Source organism: Panthera onca, chromosome C1, assembly GCF_046562875.1.
Source record: "Panthera onca isolate mPanOnc1 chromosome C1, mPanOnc1 haplotype 2, whole genome shotgun sequence".
Lineage (NCBI taxonomy): Eukaryota > Metazoa > Chordata > Mammalia > Carnivora > Felidae > Panthera > Panthera onca.
In genome coordinates, this window is record NC_138346.1 from 63,669,860 (window position 1) to 63,688,402 (window position 18,543).

At 41.6% G+C, this 18,543-nt stretch overlaps 1 protein-coding gene across 6 annotated transcripts in view; it reads left to right on the plus strand.

Annotated features, from left to right (window-relative positions):
* The window catches only part of LRP2 (LDL receptor related protein 2), a 198,753-nt gene extending 180,813 nt beyond the window's left edge, over window positions 1–17,940 (plus strand). For 2 of the 6 annotated variants that reach the window (XM_078451168.2, XM_060621534.3), the window contains 12 exons: window positions 178–306; window positions 1,533–1,753; window positions 2,552–2,728; window positions 4,911–5,030; window positions 7,404–7,494; window positions 8,294–8,361; window positions 8,742–8,859; window positions 9,391–9,520; window positions 10,512–10,616; window positions 12,425–12,532; window positions 16,099–16,170; window positions 16,361–17,940. In XM_078451168.2, the coding sequence (XP_078307294.2) occupies window positions 178–306; window positions 1,533–1,753; window positions 2,552–2,728; window positions 4,911–5,030; window positions 7,404–7,494; window positions 8,294–8,361; window positions 8,742–8,859; window positions 9,391–9,520; window positions 10,512–10,616; window positions 12,425–12,532; window positions 16,099–16,170; window positions 16,361–16,522 (1,501 nt within the window). In that variant the 3' untranslated portion in view covers window positions 16,523–17,940. Of the gene's footprint in view, window positions 1–177; window positions 307–1,532; window positions 1,754–2,551; window positions 2,729–4,910; window positions 5,031–7,403; window positions 7,495–8,293; window positions 8,362–8,741; window positions 8,860–9,390; window positions 9,521–10,511; window positions 10,617–12,424; window positions 12,533–16,098; window positions 16,171–16,360 lie in introns of those variants that run through there. The other 4 variants (XM_078451169.2, XM_078451170.2, XM_078451171.2 and 1 more) reach the window with 4 other exon arrangements.
* The last annotated feature ends 603 nt before the right edge of the window (window positions 17,941–18,543 follow it).

Here is an 18,543-nt window from a genome sequence, read left to right on the forward strand (position 1 = left end):
TGGCTGAAGAGATTGGGGCATTCCTGATGGAGGGAGACTCTGCTCTCATCATGAGTATCTAAGTGGTTGTCTTGTTGGCCCCAGCTTCCAAACTGAATGCTTTCATCTTCAAACCTCTTCCCTCGAAATGACCAGTCCAGATTTTTTGGATTTTTAACTTTGTCCCTTTAAATTTAGGCATATTTACTGGTCAGATGCCAAGAGTAAACGGATCCAGGTGGCTAAACTTGATGGGAGGTACACAAAGTGGCTGATTTCCACCCAACTGGATCAACCAGCTGCAGTGGTTGTGAATCCCAAACTAGGGTAAGTACTTATAGGAGTCCTTTTTTTTTTTTTTTAAGTTTATTTATTTTGAGAGAGACAGAGAATGCCAGCAGGAGAGGGACAGAGGACAGAGAGAGGGGGAGAATCCCAAGCAGGTTGCACGCTATCAGTGCAGAGCCCAATACACCGTGAGATCATGACCTGCCTGAGCCCAAATCAAGAGTTGGACACTTAACCAAGTGTCCAACTTAAACAAGTTGGACACTTAACTGAGCCATCCAGGCACCCCAGTACTTGAAGGAGTCTTTCATTTTCTAGATATTTGCCACTGGATTTTCAAGAAATTATATCTTTAATTATTTTTTCCTAATTGTACTGAAATTGACTTTGAACTTTTTGCATTGACATCTATGACTAATTTCAGATGCCCTAAAGATCTTTAGGACCATCCAAGCTTCAGACTGATACTGTGTAAGGGGAAGGCCTCTGGCCACAATTTTTTCCATAACCCAGTTGTCCAAAATCCACACATTTCTCAGTAGAATTTAAGGATTGGTTTATACCTGGTGATTGGTTTAGACTAGAGGCTGCAAAGTGGTAGCTGAATATGGCTCACAGATATATTTTACTTGAACTAAACAGAGCTTTAAGGTTTTTTAAATTTAATTGCTAACACACACACACACACACACACACACACAAATTTTACGCTGTATGTTTGGCTTGAAAAACCAGAACAACTGGTAACGCCAGTTAGGTATCCCTTCCTTGATGCAGTATTGCCTGGAACTTGTAGACAGGGCTTTGCTCTCACCATCGCTTGATGTTCATGACTGCTGTGCTCCAGTCATTTTTTTTGCCTGCCTGGTCTTTTCCAGGTATTTGAGGTGGTGCAATCCCTGGTCTCCATTTTAAAATAGGAATTCTTGTTTTGTTCTCTGATACATGTTGAACACAGGACAGTGCTGCTCACACATAGGCATTCAATAAATACTTTATGAAGAATGAACAGCTTTGTCATTATACATTTTAAATTGTCTGAATGTATATACTTGGACAGGGCTGGGCAATCTCTATTGAGGAAGTTTTCAGGAAGGACTACAGATGCACTGGCCCCTCCTTTTCTCTCCCTTTCTTCTAAAGTAAAGTATAAAAATAGCATCACTTAGCACCCAGATCTCAATGAAAAATAGTTGATTTCCTTTTTGGAAGTTCATGCTCTGTTTCAGTGTAGAAGCCTCACTAGAGGAAACTTTCCATTACAGGCTTATGTACTGGACTGACTGGGGCAGAGAACCTAAAATCGAGTCTGCTTGGATGGATGGACAACATCGGAACATCCTGGTGCAGGAGGACCTTGGTTGGCCAACAGGCCTCACTATTGATTATCTGAACAATGACCGGATCTACTGGAGTGACTTCAAGGAGAACAATATTGAAAGTATAAAACATGATGGGACTGATAGAAGAATCGTTGCAAATGCAGGTTAGAAATGAGTTACAATTTACCATGTTAAATAATAAATATATTTCCATTCTCTGCCCATTTTCTCCAGAAGGAATCTGAATCTTAGGAACCGATTGATATATTTTCTTAGATACTGCTCCCCTCAGCTTCCAGCTGCTGATTTAAATGCAAATGAATCCATTAGTAGTAATTAAGGTTTTGTTTTGTTTTTATCCTTTTAACATAATTTTTAAAAGACACTCTTAGCAACAGATATTGAAATAACCAAGTTTCCTATTAGGTTGCCCTGATAGGGGCGACAGTCATGTGTACCAATGGAAATCCATGTCTAACCATTTCTAGACCTATTTGTTTTTATTATGCTCAATTGTTTATTATGTACAACTGGAAACATCTAGAAGGAGAGAAACATTTTATTTTCTAATCCAGATTTCTGCAGAACTGCAACGATCCAGTATCTACCAGCTTTTCCTGATAAGTGGTATCTTATGTTCAAAGAAAAAAAAAAAAGGATCTCTGCCATCCAAATTATTGTCCAAAGAGAAAATCAAATCAGCAACTTGAAAGCAAGCAAGTACTCTATAATTGGCATGAACCAGTAGACATTAATCTAGTTTAATGTCTGTCATCTTGATCTCCGAAAGTAGAACACTTTTGTGGTCACATGTACAGAAAGTCTGCCTGAATGTTCCTGGATTTTCAAGGCATTGAATTAGGGAATAACTCAAGCATAACGACATCTGACATAAAAGAGGGGTAGGGAATTTTCTGTTCAATTATCTTGCTTTGTTTTGGTTTTCCTCTGTGCGTAAGCAGCAATGAACCCATATAACCTGGACATCTTTGAAGGCCAGTTTTACTGGATATCTAAGAATAAGGGAGAAGTATGGAAGCAAGATAAATTTGGGCAAGACGAGAAGGAGAAAATGCTGATGGTGAACCCATGGCTCACTCAAGTTCGAATCTTCCATCAACATAGATACGATCGGTCAGGTAACATCCCTTGGAGTAAGATGTTCCTCATTATCTAGAAATCTTATTTCAAATTAATGGCTATATTGTTGGAAAATGGTAGTGGATTATAATAGTCTGATCTCTTGGTGCATGAAAGGTGTGTGTGTGTGTGTGTGTGTGTGTTTAACCATTTCGACCAAAGAAAAATAAAATTGGCGGTCAAATGTAATTATATACACCACCAGCAGATATGAAGTAAACATATTTCAGTCCTGGGGCGCCTGGGTGGCTTAGTTGGTTAAATGTCCAACTCTTGATCTCAGCTCAGGTCTTGATCTCAGGGTCATGAGTTCAAGCCCTGTGTTGGCCTCCACACTGGGCTTGGAGCCTGTTTAAGAAAAAAAATTTTTTTTGGCCCTCATTGTTTGGAGTTACAAGTATGTACTTCTAGGCCACAGAATCCAGTAGGCATCAAACCCTTGCTAGGTGTCAGGTGGGTAACAATGGGTTTCGTGAACATCAGGCTAGTCAAGTTATCCTGAGCTACGTGAGCTTCAGTTTAAAATTGTCAGTCATGCATTTCTACCCCCTCCCCTCTCTCCCATTTTCTTAGTTGTGGGTCCTGCTTCACCAGGTTACCTGTGTTCTAATTCATCCTTCACCACTGAATCAAGCTAGATAAAAGGGAGGGAAATTTTTGAAGTGAGGAAAGGAAATGGGCTTTTATTAAGCTCTATAAGTCAGATTCTCTCTTCAAGTGTTAACCCAGACATTTGTTACTTTAGTTAATCTCCAGAATTATAATTAGATTTTATTTTCATCTCACATATAGGGAACCCACCAGTATAATAGCTCGTAAGTCCTCCATGCTCCTGGGGCTCTCGTGCTGGGCAGTTTTAAAGGCAAGAAGGGAGAGGACGGTACATGTGGTGAGCCCCCTCTCTGGCCTTTGTAGAAAAGGCTACCTAGGAGTCAGTGGAGTTGGCTGGGCCCCCTTTGGAGAATGCTGATTGCTGTGTAGGCCAGAAATCTAGACCAAGCTGTGCCAGATTAACATTTACTCTGGACCAGTCGTTCTCAGATTTTAGCATATATCATAATCATCTAGAGGGCTTGTTGAACACAGATTGCTGGGCCCTACCTGAGAGATTTCTGATTTAATATGCCTGAGGTGGCCTAAAATTTGCATTTCTAACAAATTCCCAACTGACGCCAATGTTGCTGGTTCAGGAACCACATTTGAGAAGTCCTGCTCCAGGCCCTGCTCAAGTATGGGCCGTGGGCCAGTAGCACTGGTGAGACATGCAAGTCTCTCAGGCCCCACCCAGCCTTTTTCAATCAAATTCCCCAGGTGGTTTATATTACATTCAAGTTTGAAAAGCTCTTTTCTAGAGAGCTGAAGAAATGGTAATGGGGCAGATTTTGAGTGAGACTTTGGAATATGGCTTATTATTTTATAGCCATTTCCTTGTCTGTAGTTATAGACCGGATGCCAGAGAATCAGGATCACAGAATGTTAGTCTGAGAAGAAGTTTAGAGATCATCTGTACCTTGGAGAAATCATAGTACATGCTAAGGTAGAATTCAGATGACTCTAGAATTACTTGAGGAGCTTTTAACGGTAACACTTGTAACATCCTAGACCAATTTAAATCTGAATTTCTGTGACTGGGCATCAGTAGTTGTGCATAGCTCTCAGGTGATTCTGATAATAACAGGTCTAAATTCCCTTGTTTTTCAAGTAAGGAAAGTACTTGAAGAAAGTACTCCTGTGCGGGTAGGGTGGAAATCATATGTAATATATAATTTGGACACATTACGATCTATCCAAATTTAGGTAACGACAAATCTTGACATAATAATAGGGTCTTTGTGGTCTTTTGAACTATCTCAAATTGCTTTGCGTTGATTAGTTTTTGTGGTCGTGCAGTGGACTGGACACCTACCTTCCAAATCTGCCAGAGACGGGGAGGAGATAAATGATGGCCAGTAGACAGTGTGAGTGTAGGATGGTGAGAAGTAGGAGGGTGGCTGTGCCACTCTGATGGGGTGCCATGCGGACGGTCATGTAAATGAGGTGAATAGCCAGGTGCCATGTGGCCTAGAAGTGCTGGGCTTTGATGTCACCTGGCAGGGCCACAACTCAGTTGATGGGCGTATCTTTGGTTGGTGAATTCATTCCCTCTTCAGACCCTAACCACTGTCCTCATGTGCTTTCCAGTGCCTAACCGCTGCAAAAATGTCTGCAGTCACCTCTGCCTCCTGAGACCTGGAGGATACAGCTGTGCCTGTCCCCAAGGCTCCACCTTTATAGCAGGAAGCACCACTGATTGTAACGCAGGTAGGGGTGCTGTCTGCACAGCCATGGGGCCCTGGGAATGCTCTTCTGCCTTCTTCAGTAGCTTCCCTACTTGTGCTTCTCTTCTTGCAGGAGCCTGGAAAAAATCCTCGTGTGGCTGGGTCCTTTGCAGGATAGAGCGGGGGTGGCTCGGAGGAGGGATGAGAGATGGGGAGATATGAACAGAGCTGAGTAGGACTTAGGGAGCCAAACAGAGTTGGTGTTCCAGTGATTGCTGAGAATTATTTGCTAGGATCTGTAGGGTACAAATCCAGTGCCCCCAAATCTACCACTGTTTTGTTTTGTAAGGATATTTGGAAGAGTGGGTTTTCAATAAGGTCTCTACCTCCTTTCTTTACCTCCATACTGGATGTCTGTTGCCCCAGAATCCATCTGGCTTTAATTGGGGTTCCTCAAGTGGGGAACCAGGTTCCTGAGGTGGGGGACCTTATCCAGTGCAGATGGGAGGGCAAGAGGAGGGTCACTCTTTTCCTCACATGCTCATTTCAAAGTTTTGACAAATGAAAAAGGTACATTTAAAAAGACACCTTACGGGGCGCCTGGGTGGCTTGGTCGGTTAAGCGTCCGACTTCGGCTCAGGTCATGATCTCACGGTCCGTGAGTTCGAGTCCCGCGTCGGGCTCTGTGCTGACAGCTCAGAGCCTGGAGCCTCTTTCAGATTCTGTGTCTCCCTCTCACTCTGCCCCTCCCCTGTTCATGCTCTCTCTCTGTCTCAGAAATAAATAAACGTTAAAAAAAAATTAAAAAAAAAAAGACACCTTACATTGTTGGAGGCTGGAGGCTGGAATAAGGAAGCAGTGCTTTATTTTTCATCCCAAATGCTGTGGATGATCTGTGCCTAGCAGGACCTTTCTTCAGTGACTCTTAAATTAGGGAGTATATATAAGTCCTGGGGAATAACTAGTGTCCCTGGCTAGTATCCAATTCTTAATAATACTCATTAAAAAAATCATCCTGTAGTTTGCTAGCAGCCCATTTTGTGGCTCACATCCTTGTTTTTATTTTTTAGTGGCCCATTTTATGGTTCCCTTCCCTCAGTTTTAGCTTCTTTTCCCCTTCTTTTCCCCTCTCCCCACTCTCATCCCGAGGCTGGGGGAAATATTGGCAAGATGACAGTATTTAGTAATATTTTGAGCCAAACAATTTCAAGCTTTTGACATTTGTTGTATGTTGTAGACAGATGGTTCTGACATTTATCACAATTTGGCACTCATGGGCGGTGTTGTCCAAGATGTTACTTCATCTACTACTTTCCTCATTTACATTGTTTGCCAAGTGCATTATAGTCAGATTCTTGTTTAAAAGAACTTTAACCAAAGCAAGCACGATAATGGTGGTAGTTGTTCCATATGGGGTCTTAGTTTGGCATTTTAATTAATTAATTTGATAAGTATTTATTGAGAGCCTACTATGGGCTAAGTGCTAAGTGCTGGAGATAATGAAAGTGAACAAAACAGATCCCTTGCCTTTGTTGAGCTTATATTCTAATAGAGATTCTAAATAGAGACTACCCCTCCTCCCCAAATGTATAATGTCAGATAGTAAAAGCAAAAGGAGAAAACGAAAGCAGGGTAAGAGGGATGAGGGTCGGGTGGGAGTTGGGTGGCCTTTAGGTAGAGAGCTCTGGGAAGGCCTCTGTGATAAAATGAACTTTGAGTAGAGATTCAAATAGAGGGACTGAGCCAGGAGGATATCTGAGCTCCTTAAATAAGTGCACATGTGACAGATACTTACTGAGCATCTTCTAGGTATAAGACATGAAAACGCTAACAGCCCCATCAGGCACCTCCAAGGAGTACGTGGGGGCTGAGCTGGAGCAGGGACCCAGAGCAAGGGCAAGTTGGAGGACTTAAAAAATAGGAAATCTCTAACCAGCTGTCTATCAGGCATCTGTGTATCTGCATTGTTGCTTGATTGATGGGTCCCTGATGCTTTGAAGACTTCAGATGAAGTGTTGAGGTGTGCCCAGATTGAACTCTTGTGTTTCACTGGGCTTGCAGAGGAGAATTCTGAAAACTTCAAATGAGAACATGAATGTCCTAAGAGATTTCTTTACCACAAGTTTCTTTTAAATGTTAATATATGTTCTGGAGTGTAGCATCTCTCCACTGGGGTAAAAATGCTATAAATTGCCTCTTTCTTTCCACCAAATGTACATTACTCTCCAAGACCTTATTATTGATAAGGATATTCATCTGACTTAAGTGGAAGGTAACGTTTTGATGAGGAAACTAATTAGCTGCCCTACCCCCATCCACTCCCCACTCTGACCCTGGGCCTGAAGCACATTTGCATGGTTTGGGTGCTCTGCTGAGTGTGGCTGACTAACACATGCATGGCTTTCCCTTTCTGCAGCCATCGAAAGTCCTATCAACATGCCCCCCCCATGCAGGTGTATGTACGGAGGAAATTGCTATTTTGATGAGAATGACCTCCCCAAATGCAAGTAAGTCTGAATGTTGAGGTCCGAGTTGTAGGCCTTGGGGGAATTTAAGACAAAGTAGCCAGAAAAACAAGTACAGGAGCCTTGCCAGTTCACTAATTTTCACATCGTGACCAGCTTGCCCTCCCTTGGGAGAGTCCGCAGAGAACTAAGGCAGTGCTTCTCAAACCATACTGTGCATAAGTATCATCTCATTCACAGGGATTCTGCATTTCCAACAAGCCCCCATGAGATGCCACAGGATTGTGAGCCAACTGTAACAGGGATTAGAGAAGTGACAGCCCCAATTTCTCTACTCACCTGGTGTTAATTACATTTGGAGTGTGGGAGACCAGCTGTCAGCAGAGCTGAGTCAGCCCAAGCACTTGTGATGAGCAGAGACTGGGCTAAAGACTTAGGGGAAAAAAAAGAATTCTTGAGAAAGCTCTAACGTGGCGCAAGATAAATGGAGGTCTTTAAAAACTGTTTAATGGAAACATATCAGCGGAAAGAATACAATCTTTGTTTCCATTTTCATTCTCAATGGAAACATTGCATAGAGTAGACACCAATACATTTATTTGATGACCTTGCAGGTGTCATAGCCACAGCATTGAAAGTGAATTTCATAGTCAGATCAAAGTCAGTTGTTCTTGCTGCTCATCATATCTTGGCAGAATAAACAAAGTCGTGCAAGATACACTGACTGTCCCGTGTGTAATTTGCTCAGTCAAACCTCTCTCTACCTGAAGATGTGCTTGTACAATAGCTATGGAAGCCTAAGAATGCCACAGCTTATGAGCAGTTCTCCTTTCACTTTCAGGTGTCCCAGTGGCTACATGGGAAAATATTGTGAAATAGGACTTTCAAAAGGTGTCCCTCCAGGAACAAGTAAGTTTTAAGAATATGAGCAACCTGGGGGCGACTGGGTGGCTCAGTTGTTTGAGTGTCCGACTTTGGCTCAGGTCATGATCTCGCAGTTTGTGAGTTCGAGCCCCACATCGGGCTTCCTGCTGTCAGCGCAGAGCCCACTTGGGATTTTCTGTTCCCCCCTCTCTCTGTCCCCCACCTCTCTCGCACTCTAAACATTAAAAAAATATATATATGAGTGACCTGGAAATGCTTCACAGCTCCTAAGTTGAAAGCTGTTTATATTCTATTTAACTCAGTCTTTGAATTGGTTCTGCCCTCAGCTTCCACTCTTAAGTCTATTGGTTCCTTTCCCTTTCCCCATGCTGATATGGTCACTTTTCTTCCCTCTTCGGTGGCAGCAGTGGCTGTGCTGTTGACAGGCATCCTGATCATCATAATTGGAGCATTGGCAGCATTAGGATTTTTCCACTACAGGAGAACTGGCTCCCTTTTGCCTTCTCTGCCCAAGCTACCAAGGTCAGTTTCATCATGTGGAATATTGATTTTAGAAGCTTGGGTGATGTGACTATGTGAATAATTCAGGGTTTTTTGTTTTGTTTTGGTTTGGTTTTTTTGTAAGTTAAAATAGCATAACGTGCAGCTTAACCTATTCTGTAGAAACAAAAAGTATTGAACTTAAAAGCCATCATTTCAAATCACAACCTCTTAATCTAATGCTTTTTTGAAGCCTGAATGCAAATCACACTTTATCGTCCAAATAGTTATGCCCACTGGTGGGGATTCAGATTAGACTGGAACACAGTCTGTGGTTTGGACCAGGCTTTATTCCTGCAAGTGCCAAGTTAGCCCTCTCTTAGATGTCAAGCATTCAACAATGTGCTTTAACACTTCTGTGTAGCTAAGGCAACTTCCTACCATATTTGAGGTATGAATTCAGAGTGGGAATTGAGCGTTTCATTTAAGTAAGCTTTAGCAATATGGAGGAGAGGGTACTATTGCAACAGGTGGCTTAAAAAATCGTACACTGTTTCAATTACTTTATTTCAGCTTAAGCAGTCTAGTTAAATCCTCTGAAAATGGAAATGGGGTGACCTTCAGATCAGGAGCAGATGTTAACATGGATATTGGAGTGTCTGGTTTTGGGCCTGAGTCCGCCATTGACAGATCAGTGGTGATGGTGAGTGTGGCCGCAAAATGGCTGTATGCTTACTGTTTTATAAAAGAAACACTTTTTATAGAGAATAAAATTAACCTAGAATAAAAATGAAATGGTATGCTTCTCAACGTGAAGTCTTTACAAAATTAGGAAACATTACGTTTTTGCAGAAAGGTCTCTAACATATTAGTAATAAAATTGCACTTTACCCCGGCTCTAAGCCACACTTGAATCCTAAACAGTGTTAAGTTTAATGAGAATCTTAAAGAATCTTATGTTTTTTGGGGGAGAGGGGAGAGAGAGCATGGGTATTGTTTTTATTTGATGACTCTTTGTATGTTAAGGGAAGGAGTAGGGAAATCCATGTTTCCTAGTCTTCTGTATTTTCCCACCAATGTGTATAGTTGGGATACATAGTGATTTTAGATGCAGTGGTTGGTTCAAATCACAACTCTGCCGCCTTCTAAGAATGTAATAATAGGCATGAAGCTTGATCGCTCTGACCCTCATTGTCCCCATGTATAAAATGGATACAGTAATACCTCTTGTGAGGACCAAATGGCTACTTTATGAGTATACTAGTACAGGGTCTATAACCAGGACTGGAAAATAACTTTCAATATTTTGCCTTTCTCCCAAATCTTTGATGTTTAGCCTCCACATAAAAGTACAATATTACCTATTCTTTCTTCTTTCCCCTCTCCCTCTTCTCCTCTTTGCTCTTTTTTCCACCAGCCACCCTTTTCTCTGCTGTGCAGACCTATCCCCAAGTGAATATTTGCATCAACGAGCCAAAGAGAATGTGGGTGTAAAAGAGTGTTTCTGTTTCCTTGATCTGATGAATTAGTGCATTTGTTACTTCATGTGATGTTTGCCGTGTGGAGGCCTTGTGTCTCCTGGCTTTTTCTTTAAGTTCTTTTTGGATAAATTTGGCATAGCAACTAGTATACCTCCAGGTGTGAGGAGCGCACCTTCCTTCCTGTGTAAACCAGCTACTTCTTTTCTCCGTCAGAGTGAACACTTTGCCATGGAGATGGGGAAGCAGCCCATAATATTTGAAAACCCAATGTATGCATCCAGGGACAGTGATGTCAAAGTGGTTCACCAGCCAACCCAGGTAAGAAGTCACAGCCCTTTCTTTCAGGTTCTGCTACTACTGAATCTTGTGCTATTGAATAATGCCCTCCTGGTGTTCTCCTAACTTTCCCTCAAATGGAAGGAAGCAGTGTTCCCACCCTTCAGGTTCACTAAATGCGATAATAGGACTGACCCAAGGGTATGACACCAACGTGTTGCAGAGTCGCTGAGGCTTGGCAACCATTCTCGGAGTGCTGACCAAGAGCCTTGTCATGCTGAGTGGTCAGAGCAAGAATTATGAGTCCACTCAGGGGCTTGGCAAGCAGTGCCTGACTCACACAGACTCTCTGTAAATATTTGTGAAACGAACAAGTGATTGATTGTCAGGTCATTATGTGGAGATTTGGGGGATTGGGTATACTCTCTGGGTTCTTATTGGTATCACCAGTGTGTTATTTGAGGTGACCTCCTTATGCTTGCCTTTCACATACTTTTCTGAAAACTAAAGTCCCCAACGTTGATAGGCAGATACCTAAATTTCCTTTGGTGCAGCCCTGTTACTCACTCATCTTTAAGAGGAGCAGGGAGGTGACATAGGTGAGTAGATGAAGGGAAAGAACTTTTCCCTGGACCTGGCTCCCACACCACTTCTAGTGCCTGTCAGCATTTAGCCTACTTCCTTTGTTGAAACAACTACAGCGTCAGGGAAATGCAGTTTCATGGTTAATACCTAACCTTCATTTGAAATCATAAGATATGGTACCTTTTAAATATAAAAAGGTTTATTTTATGGATAGCATTCTTAAGATCAGAAACAGTTGCATCTTAAGCATTTTTCCTGATCCTTTGATATCCAGGTAGCAAAAATATGATCACATGATACAATAGATGTGGCATTTCATTTGGCATTTTCGCTCGAAATAAAATGAGGCCATGTTTACAAACACATGTTTGAGAAGAAACGAAACAGTGAATGTAAAAAATATAGGAAAAAGAGTGAATTTTTACCTTGTAATTTGTTAACTATATATTCATGGTAATTTGGGCTTAGGAGGGAACCTTGGAATCACATGAATGTTGCAGAAAATGTCTAGAGGGGTATTAATTCCATTATGTCTCTTGTTTCAGAAATTCAACCTCTTGTACGCAGTCATCTCAGAATAGTAATTTTATTCTAAATATCCAAAGATAAGAGTCTCAGTTCTCCACTGAGTTTGGGAATAATTCATGCTGTTCCTCTAAGATTTGGCTGCCAGTATACAATTGGAGTTGTTTGTCTGAAAATATGGTCAACAGTGGAAATAAGGCAGCACAGAGAACACGATAAAATTGTCATTACTAAGTGAGAGTATGACTGTGATGGGGTTTGTCTCCCAGGACTAAGGCATGAGACAGATGACATAGTGGTTGGTGCTTTGATTTTTGGGAGATGGGAATGGTGTTTAGTCCTAGGGCACGGGATTGTTCTCCTATTAAGACAAATAGTGCAGGGCGCCTGGGTGGGTCAGTCGGTTGAACGTCTGACTTCAGCTCAGGTCATGATCTCGCAGTCTGTGAGTTTGAGCCCTGCATTGGGCTCTGTGCTGACAGCTCAGAACCTGGAGCCTGCTTTGGATTCTGTGTCTCCCTCTCTCTCTGCCCCTCCCCCGCTCATGCTCTGTCTCTCTCTCTCTCTCTCTTTCTGTCAAAAATAAATAAACATTAAAAAATAAAAAAAAAAAAAAAGACAAATAGTGCCTGACCATGTCTGTGGGAAAGCAAGGCAGTAAAGAGAACCAAAGAGCTGATAAGAAACCTCACAGCAAAACTTCTTTCAAAACTGGATAATATCCTTTAATATGCATGCAGGTGACTGTATCTGGAAATGTGGATAACCAGAACTATGGAAGTCCCATAAACCCTTCTGAAATAGCTCCAGACACAAAGCCGGCTTCCCCAAGTGCTGATGCAACTCAGGTAATAGTGTCTGGCTACTGAAATGGTATGGGATTTGCAAAGGGCTTAGGAATTTCTGGGTTTACTAATGCTAGGGGAGACTAGGGAGACCCTGATAGGCTCATGGACCCAAGATAGGCAGTTAATAAAGGTAATTTTTAAATAATAATAAATTGAAAATTGTTCCACTAACTAAAACCACATTTCTAGCATGGATTGAGATGGAATGATATTCCTTGTGATGTGGGAGACCATATGGAAAAAAGAAGGGCAACTGGGGCATTGAGTGGCTGACTTTGGCTCAGGTCATGATCTCGCTGGGTTTGTGAGTCCGATCCCTGCGCCGGGCTCTGTGCTAACAGCTCAGAGCCTGGAGCCTCCTTCATATTCTGTGTCTCATCCTCTCTCTGCCCCTCCCATGCTCATGCTCTGTCTGTCTCTGTCTCTCAATAATAAATAAATGTTAAAAAAAATAAAAAAAAAAAAGAGGAGCAACAGATTTCAGGATCTAGTCTCTTCAGACTAGAGTTACTTGATTTTACAGAATGACTTAGAATAAAGAGTTCACTGTGTCAATCACACATATAGAAGACCTTTTCCTTTTTCATGTAATAGTTTTTCTACAGTCTACATCTTTGTTCCCTGAATAATGTACTGTGTTCTTAGCTCTACTGCTGTTACCTATATTCACCACGAGATGGCACTAATTCATACTCTCTTCATCTGTCCATCTATCCATCCAACCAACATTATTGCCCTCGGTGTGCCAGGTACAGGGTTTAACACTGGAGATTAAAAGAAAAAAAGATCACGAATAGAGCTTCTCTGTCATGCTTTCAGGCACTTTGAAATTTTTATATTGGTCTACAGAGAGAAATTAAATTAAATTTGATATGAAATTTTGTGTTAATATATAATCCATCACTAGTTTTAATGGACACATATGAAGCTATTTAAGATCTAGCTGTCTGATTTTGGGCAAAATATTTTTCCTCTGGTTTTTAGAGTCTTTATGTTTCTCATTGGGCTCACTATTGGCATAGTTCTTTGTGGTACAAAAGTTTGTCTATGCATTGCAAGACATTTTAGTATTTCTGGCCCCTGTCCATTAAGCATCAGTAGTGTCTCCCCCAATGCCTTGTGATCCCAGAAATCAGCCCCACTCTGCCTCAGCACCCCCATTTCCAACTGGGAGCAATAGGATCTGGAATGTCTCAGTTTTAAGGTTCTATGACCCCTGTAAAGTAATATAAAGAAACAAATCTAAGGGTAGTGATAAATCTGACTATTTACACAATCCTTGTTTCTGAAATAATCGGTAAGCATAACTGGTATCTGCAGAGTTAACTTGGAAGTCATGCTGAATTTTCAGCACCTCAGAAATTGGTTCCTATTCTTCTTGTTTGGATCAAAATAAAAGTTGAACTAAATTAATGCTAATGAAGAGTTTATAACAAAGGTCTCTACCTTTTCATATTTCATTTACTAATTCCTTCTTCTGATACACACATGCACGAACACACATACACACACACACACCAGACACATAAAAATGTCTTAGAAAGGAATTTTCAGTTTTATATTTTTTCAAGGGACTGAATTTTTTTTAAGCTACATTTTAAAATGGATTTTGAAGATTAATTTTCTACAGACACCGAAATACTTGGATGTCACAAGTCTTGAGTGTCGCAATGTTGTGTCTCTTGAGTGTTCCCTAAATCTGACTCAACCCCAAGGCAGTGCCAGATTTATTTTATATTCTCAACTTTTCTTTCAGTCCATTTCAAGTCTAGTGATCCTCTCCACTGGACAGAGCTCTCTCCCAGCCTGAGCAGGAAGGGGAATGTGGTGGAGATGTTGCAGCCTCTGACCTGCACATCTGTCATCAGAAACAATGAACACTGAAAGACTTTTCAGACGAGAGTGGATCTTCATCAGTTATAGTCCCTTTCTTTCTCATCTTCACCTTTGCAGTGTGTTGGCTCTTCCTCTGTTTTGTTGTTTTTAATCAGTTGAGGCTGAGACCCTCTAAGGTCTGTGCTATGTCTAGGGATCTCTCTCTATCGGTTGTCTCCTGGGCACTGAGATGGCAGCTAATGTGGCTTAAAGCAGTAAGGCAGCACTTGGTTAGGCTCTCTCTAGGTTGACATTAATGTGCCAAAGTGGCTCACAAATGTATGTTTCATCAGTAAATCTGCTCAAAAGACTCAAAGCTAGGAGCAAGAATTCCTATGACTCAGTTCTATTGTTTTCCAAGTCATGTTGACATGCACTGGATTTCCCAAGGAGATAAAAGTGAAAATCACCAGTTTCTCTTGTAAGTAATTGCTTAACTCCAAGGAGCCCATCCCATAAGTGTAAGCTTCCAGAGGCCAGGCTCTTGATCTAAATGTCTTTATCTTTTTCTTGGTGGCTGCCATGTACAGAGTAGGTGTTCACTTACATGTGGGTTATAGTGAATGGTCTTCTCCTGTAGTCATGTGCCCCCTACTTCCTCACATGTTGGCCACCTAATTTCACAGAGCAAGAGATGCCCCTAAAACATATGGGCTACCTTAGCTTCCTGCTGGAGTAGGCTGTCCGCGCCCTTGCTTTCTGTTCCTTTGTCTTCTTCCATCTCGAAACAGCCAGAGCTGTTTCCGGCACTGGCACCATGGGTAGCTTTTCAGCGAGACCTGGGCCACCAGCCGTAGTCTGTGGTGATTTCTCTTTGGGTTCTTCAGTGTATGGTCCGCTGAGTCCTATCATCATTGCCTACTCTTCCACCTACAGTTCAGTTATATGCGCCTGCTGTGACTCCTTCCTCATCTATAAAATAAGAGCACCTACCTCAGAGTTGCCAGGGAGATTAATTGGGAAAACTTGTAAAACTTTTAGACTAACCCCTGATACATAGTAAGCTCTCAATAGATGCTATTTTTTTGTTGTCACCATTGCTATTTTGATTACAGGAGGAAATGATGAAGGGGAAGGGATAGGTTTGAGTTGACCGAGGATCAAGACATCATTTTAGGAAATGAGAGTTACAATCTGGTTTTCCCCTTAAGTTTTAAGCAGCCCCTGAAGAAATCTCTTGCCTGTCTCTGTCAAAGCTTCTAGATTCTGTTGACACAGATTCTGTCAACTATACATGTCAAGTCAAGGAAGTCTTTGAAATTATTAGATGAAAAGAGCCCAGACACTTTCAGTTTCAGTTTGGGGACTGTCTGAGGAGGAACTGAACAATGTACCCATGGGTCAGGTCATGGGGTCCCAGGTCCCAGTTTGCTTTTTCCTTCACTCAGAAGACATTTTAAAACCTACATGGAGGTTGGGCGCCTGTGTGGCTCAATCGCTTGTGCATTCAACTCTTGGTTTGGGCTCAGGTCATGATCTCAGTTTCATGAGTTCAAGCCCTGCATTGGGCTCTGTGCTATTAGCACAGATTTTCTCCCTTTTCTCTCTGCCCCGCCCCACTTGTGCTCTGTTTCTAATAAACAAACAAACTTAAAATTAAAAAAAAAAAAAAAAAAAAACCTCCATGGAGGAACAAATCCATGCAAAAAATTCCATTACTGAAGGTTTTCTGTTTCCCCCTTTTCATTTAGGCAACAAAATGGAGTATCTTCAAACGAAAATTGAAACCAACTACCAACTTTGAAAACCCAATCTATGCGGAGGTAATTGTTGACCATTTTTGTTCCCACAGGCGTTCAGCATTCTTTCTTAGCAATAACTTGTCTGGCTAAGGTGGGTATGCACTCAGATTATTCTGAGCAAAACTGGTAAAGATTTGTTTTCTTCACACAAAACTGTTTCCAGTCCCACTGGGGGAATAAATGGCTGATTCGTTTTTCCCTGTGGTCTTAGATGGAGAATGAACACAAGGACAGCACTGCTGTGGCTCCCACTCCCTCTCCTTCCCTTCCTGCTAAAAGTTCTCCAAGGAGAGACCCAGTGCCAACCTATACCGCGACGGAAGACACTTTTACAGACACCGCAAACCTTGTTAGAGAAGACTCTGAGGTATAGCTATGCCATCTGTTTAGGGATCATTAGAAACACACTTTTGCACATGTATTTTTTACAAACAGATGAAGAAAAAGTTAACATTCAGTACTTTATTAAAAAAAATATATTTTTTCCCATTTGCCTGTAGTTGGAAGTGTCTTTGGAAACCGTGTCTTGTGTGTCTTTTTTTTTTTTTTTTTTTTTTTTACTTATGCTGTCTCATATTTTTACAAATAATTATCACAATGTACTATATGGATATCTTTGCACTGAAGCTATCTGAAGGTAATGCTATAAATATACTGTACATTTATAAATTTTGGAAAGATTATCACATCATTAAATTTGCTGAGAAAAGTCTCTGCTGAATTGGTTGGTGATCATTCCAGTAAATGACCCAACAAAGAAAGGAATTGACTTAGGGCCTTTCGCCATGTCGAAAGAAGAGGTACCACTCATATTCCCTATAGGATTATCAAGCAAAGAAACCCAGGCCCCACTCTTGGGTCCATTTTTACACCTCAGCACTTAATGTTCAAGATTAGCTGATTATTCGATTAGCTGATTAGTAGGCATATGGATACAGGGCACCGTGTGTTATCTAGACATCTGGGTCTGACCGTAGATGCCTCAGATAATGCAGAAGGTAGAAGAAAACCAATTCAATTTCACCCTTCTGCATGTTTGTGTTGTCTAGCCAGAACACTTTCACATGTGTTACCTCACTAGCTGTCAAGTCAACGTTTTTATTTGTGATGTCTGTGAGAAAATTCCATGTCAGGAGGTACAAGTGTCCCGCAAAGAGTTTGTATCCAGTTGAACGAGCTCTTTCGCCTGATGGACCATAGGGCAGTTTCCATCCTTGCCTGGCATCCCAGGCGGTCACCTACCCCAGACACTGGAGCTCACCAGCTGAATGACTAAAACCAAATCTGTGTCTTCATCAAGTAAGGTGCAAAGCGAATACCAGTTAAGCAAAGCCTCAACTGGGTTTTTGTTTCTGTCTGAAAATATCATTATAATGACTATTTATTTCCTAAGTTGAACATGAATAGAAAGGGAAACTGTTCTTATTGAGCCTTTTTTAGGTCCTTTTGGCTAAATTATACATTTGTATCGGAATGTACTGTAGAGCCTAGAGTTTCTCTTGAATAGTGGGCATATCTTCACAACAGGACCCATGGCAGGAATATACAAGTTCCATACTGAGTAGCATTTCTGGCTCTCTGTGCTAATATTGCACATTTTTAAAACAATGAATGGATGGATGGATGGATGAATGAAACATGTACTACTGATTATTTTGTTACCGAGTTCTCAAAATATTTGTGGCTTGTATTTTGAGAGCTTATTGTAATTTTTTGAAATATACTTTGATTAGAAAAGCAAACGGAAATGATGCTGCTGAAAAATTTCTAATAAATGTGTATTTTATCAGACTTCTTTGGTGTGCTTCTTAAGACCAGCTCATGAATTGGTTGTATTTCGCTGTGCAGAGAGCTCAGGGCTGTAAGTGCCAGGCAACCTGAGAGCTAGGGGTGTCCAGAGTTCAGGGAGGGGAGGAAGAATTCCCAGCACATGCAGACCTGACAGGCCTGGTGGGGTAATCTCAGAGGGGAGTAGGCTCCTTATGTTCCCACCTGAACTCTGGGAGGCAGCCCCTTTAATTGCCTTTCAAAGTCAATTTCCACCTCTTCTTACGCTGTAGGCCCTGAGCCAAGTCCCCCTTTTCAGATCTGATTGTGTTCCAGAGCTCAGTGAAAGGACCCACTGCTGAGGGATCTCCGAGCTCCTCATGCTGAGCCTGACAGAAGAGCAGTGAGGACAGTTGCAGCTGGAGAGAGTTTTGTTCCAAATTGGAATTCAAGCTTCTGTGGGGTGTGTATTCTGATGTATTAACATGGGGGTGGCTGCATCAGCCAGTAGAAAGTGTGAATGCACGGGTAAAAGGGAGCCAGGAGAACCTGCACTTGGAAATGTTTGTAATTTCCAGCTTTGGTATTTGTTTTGGGCATTAAGCTCACTATGAAATTGTTCTCAGG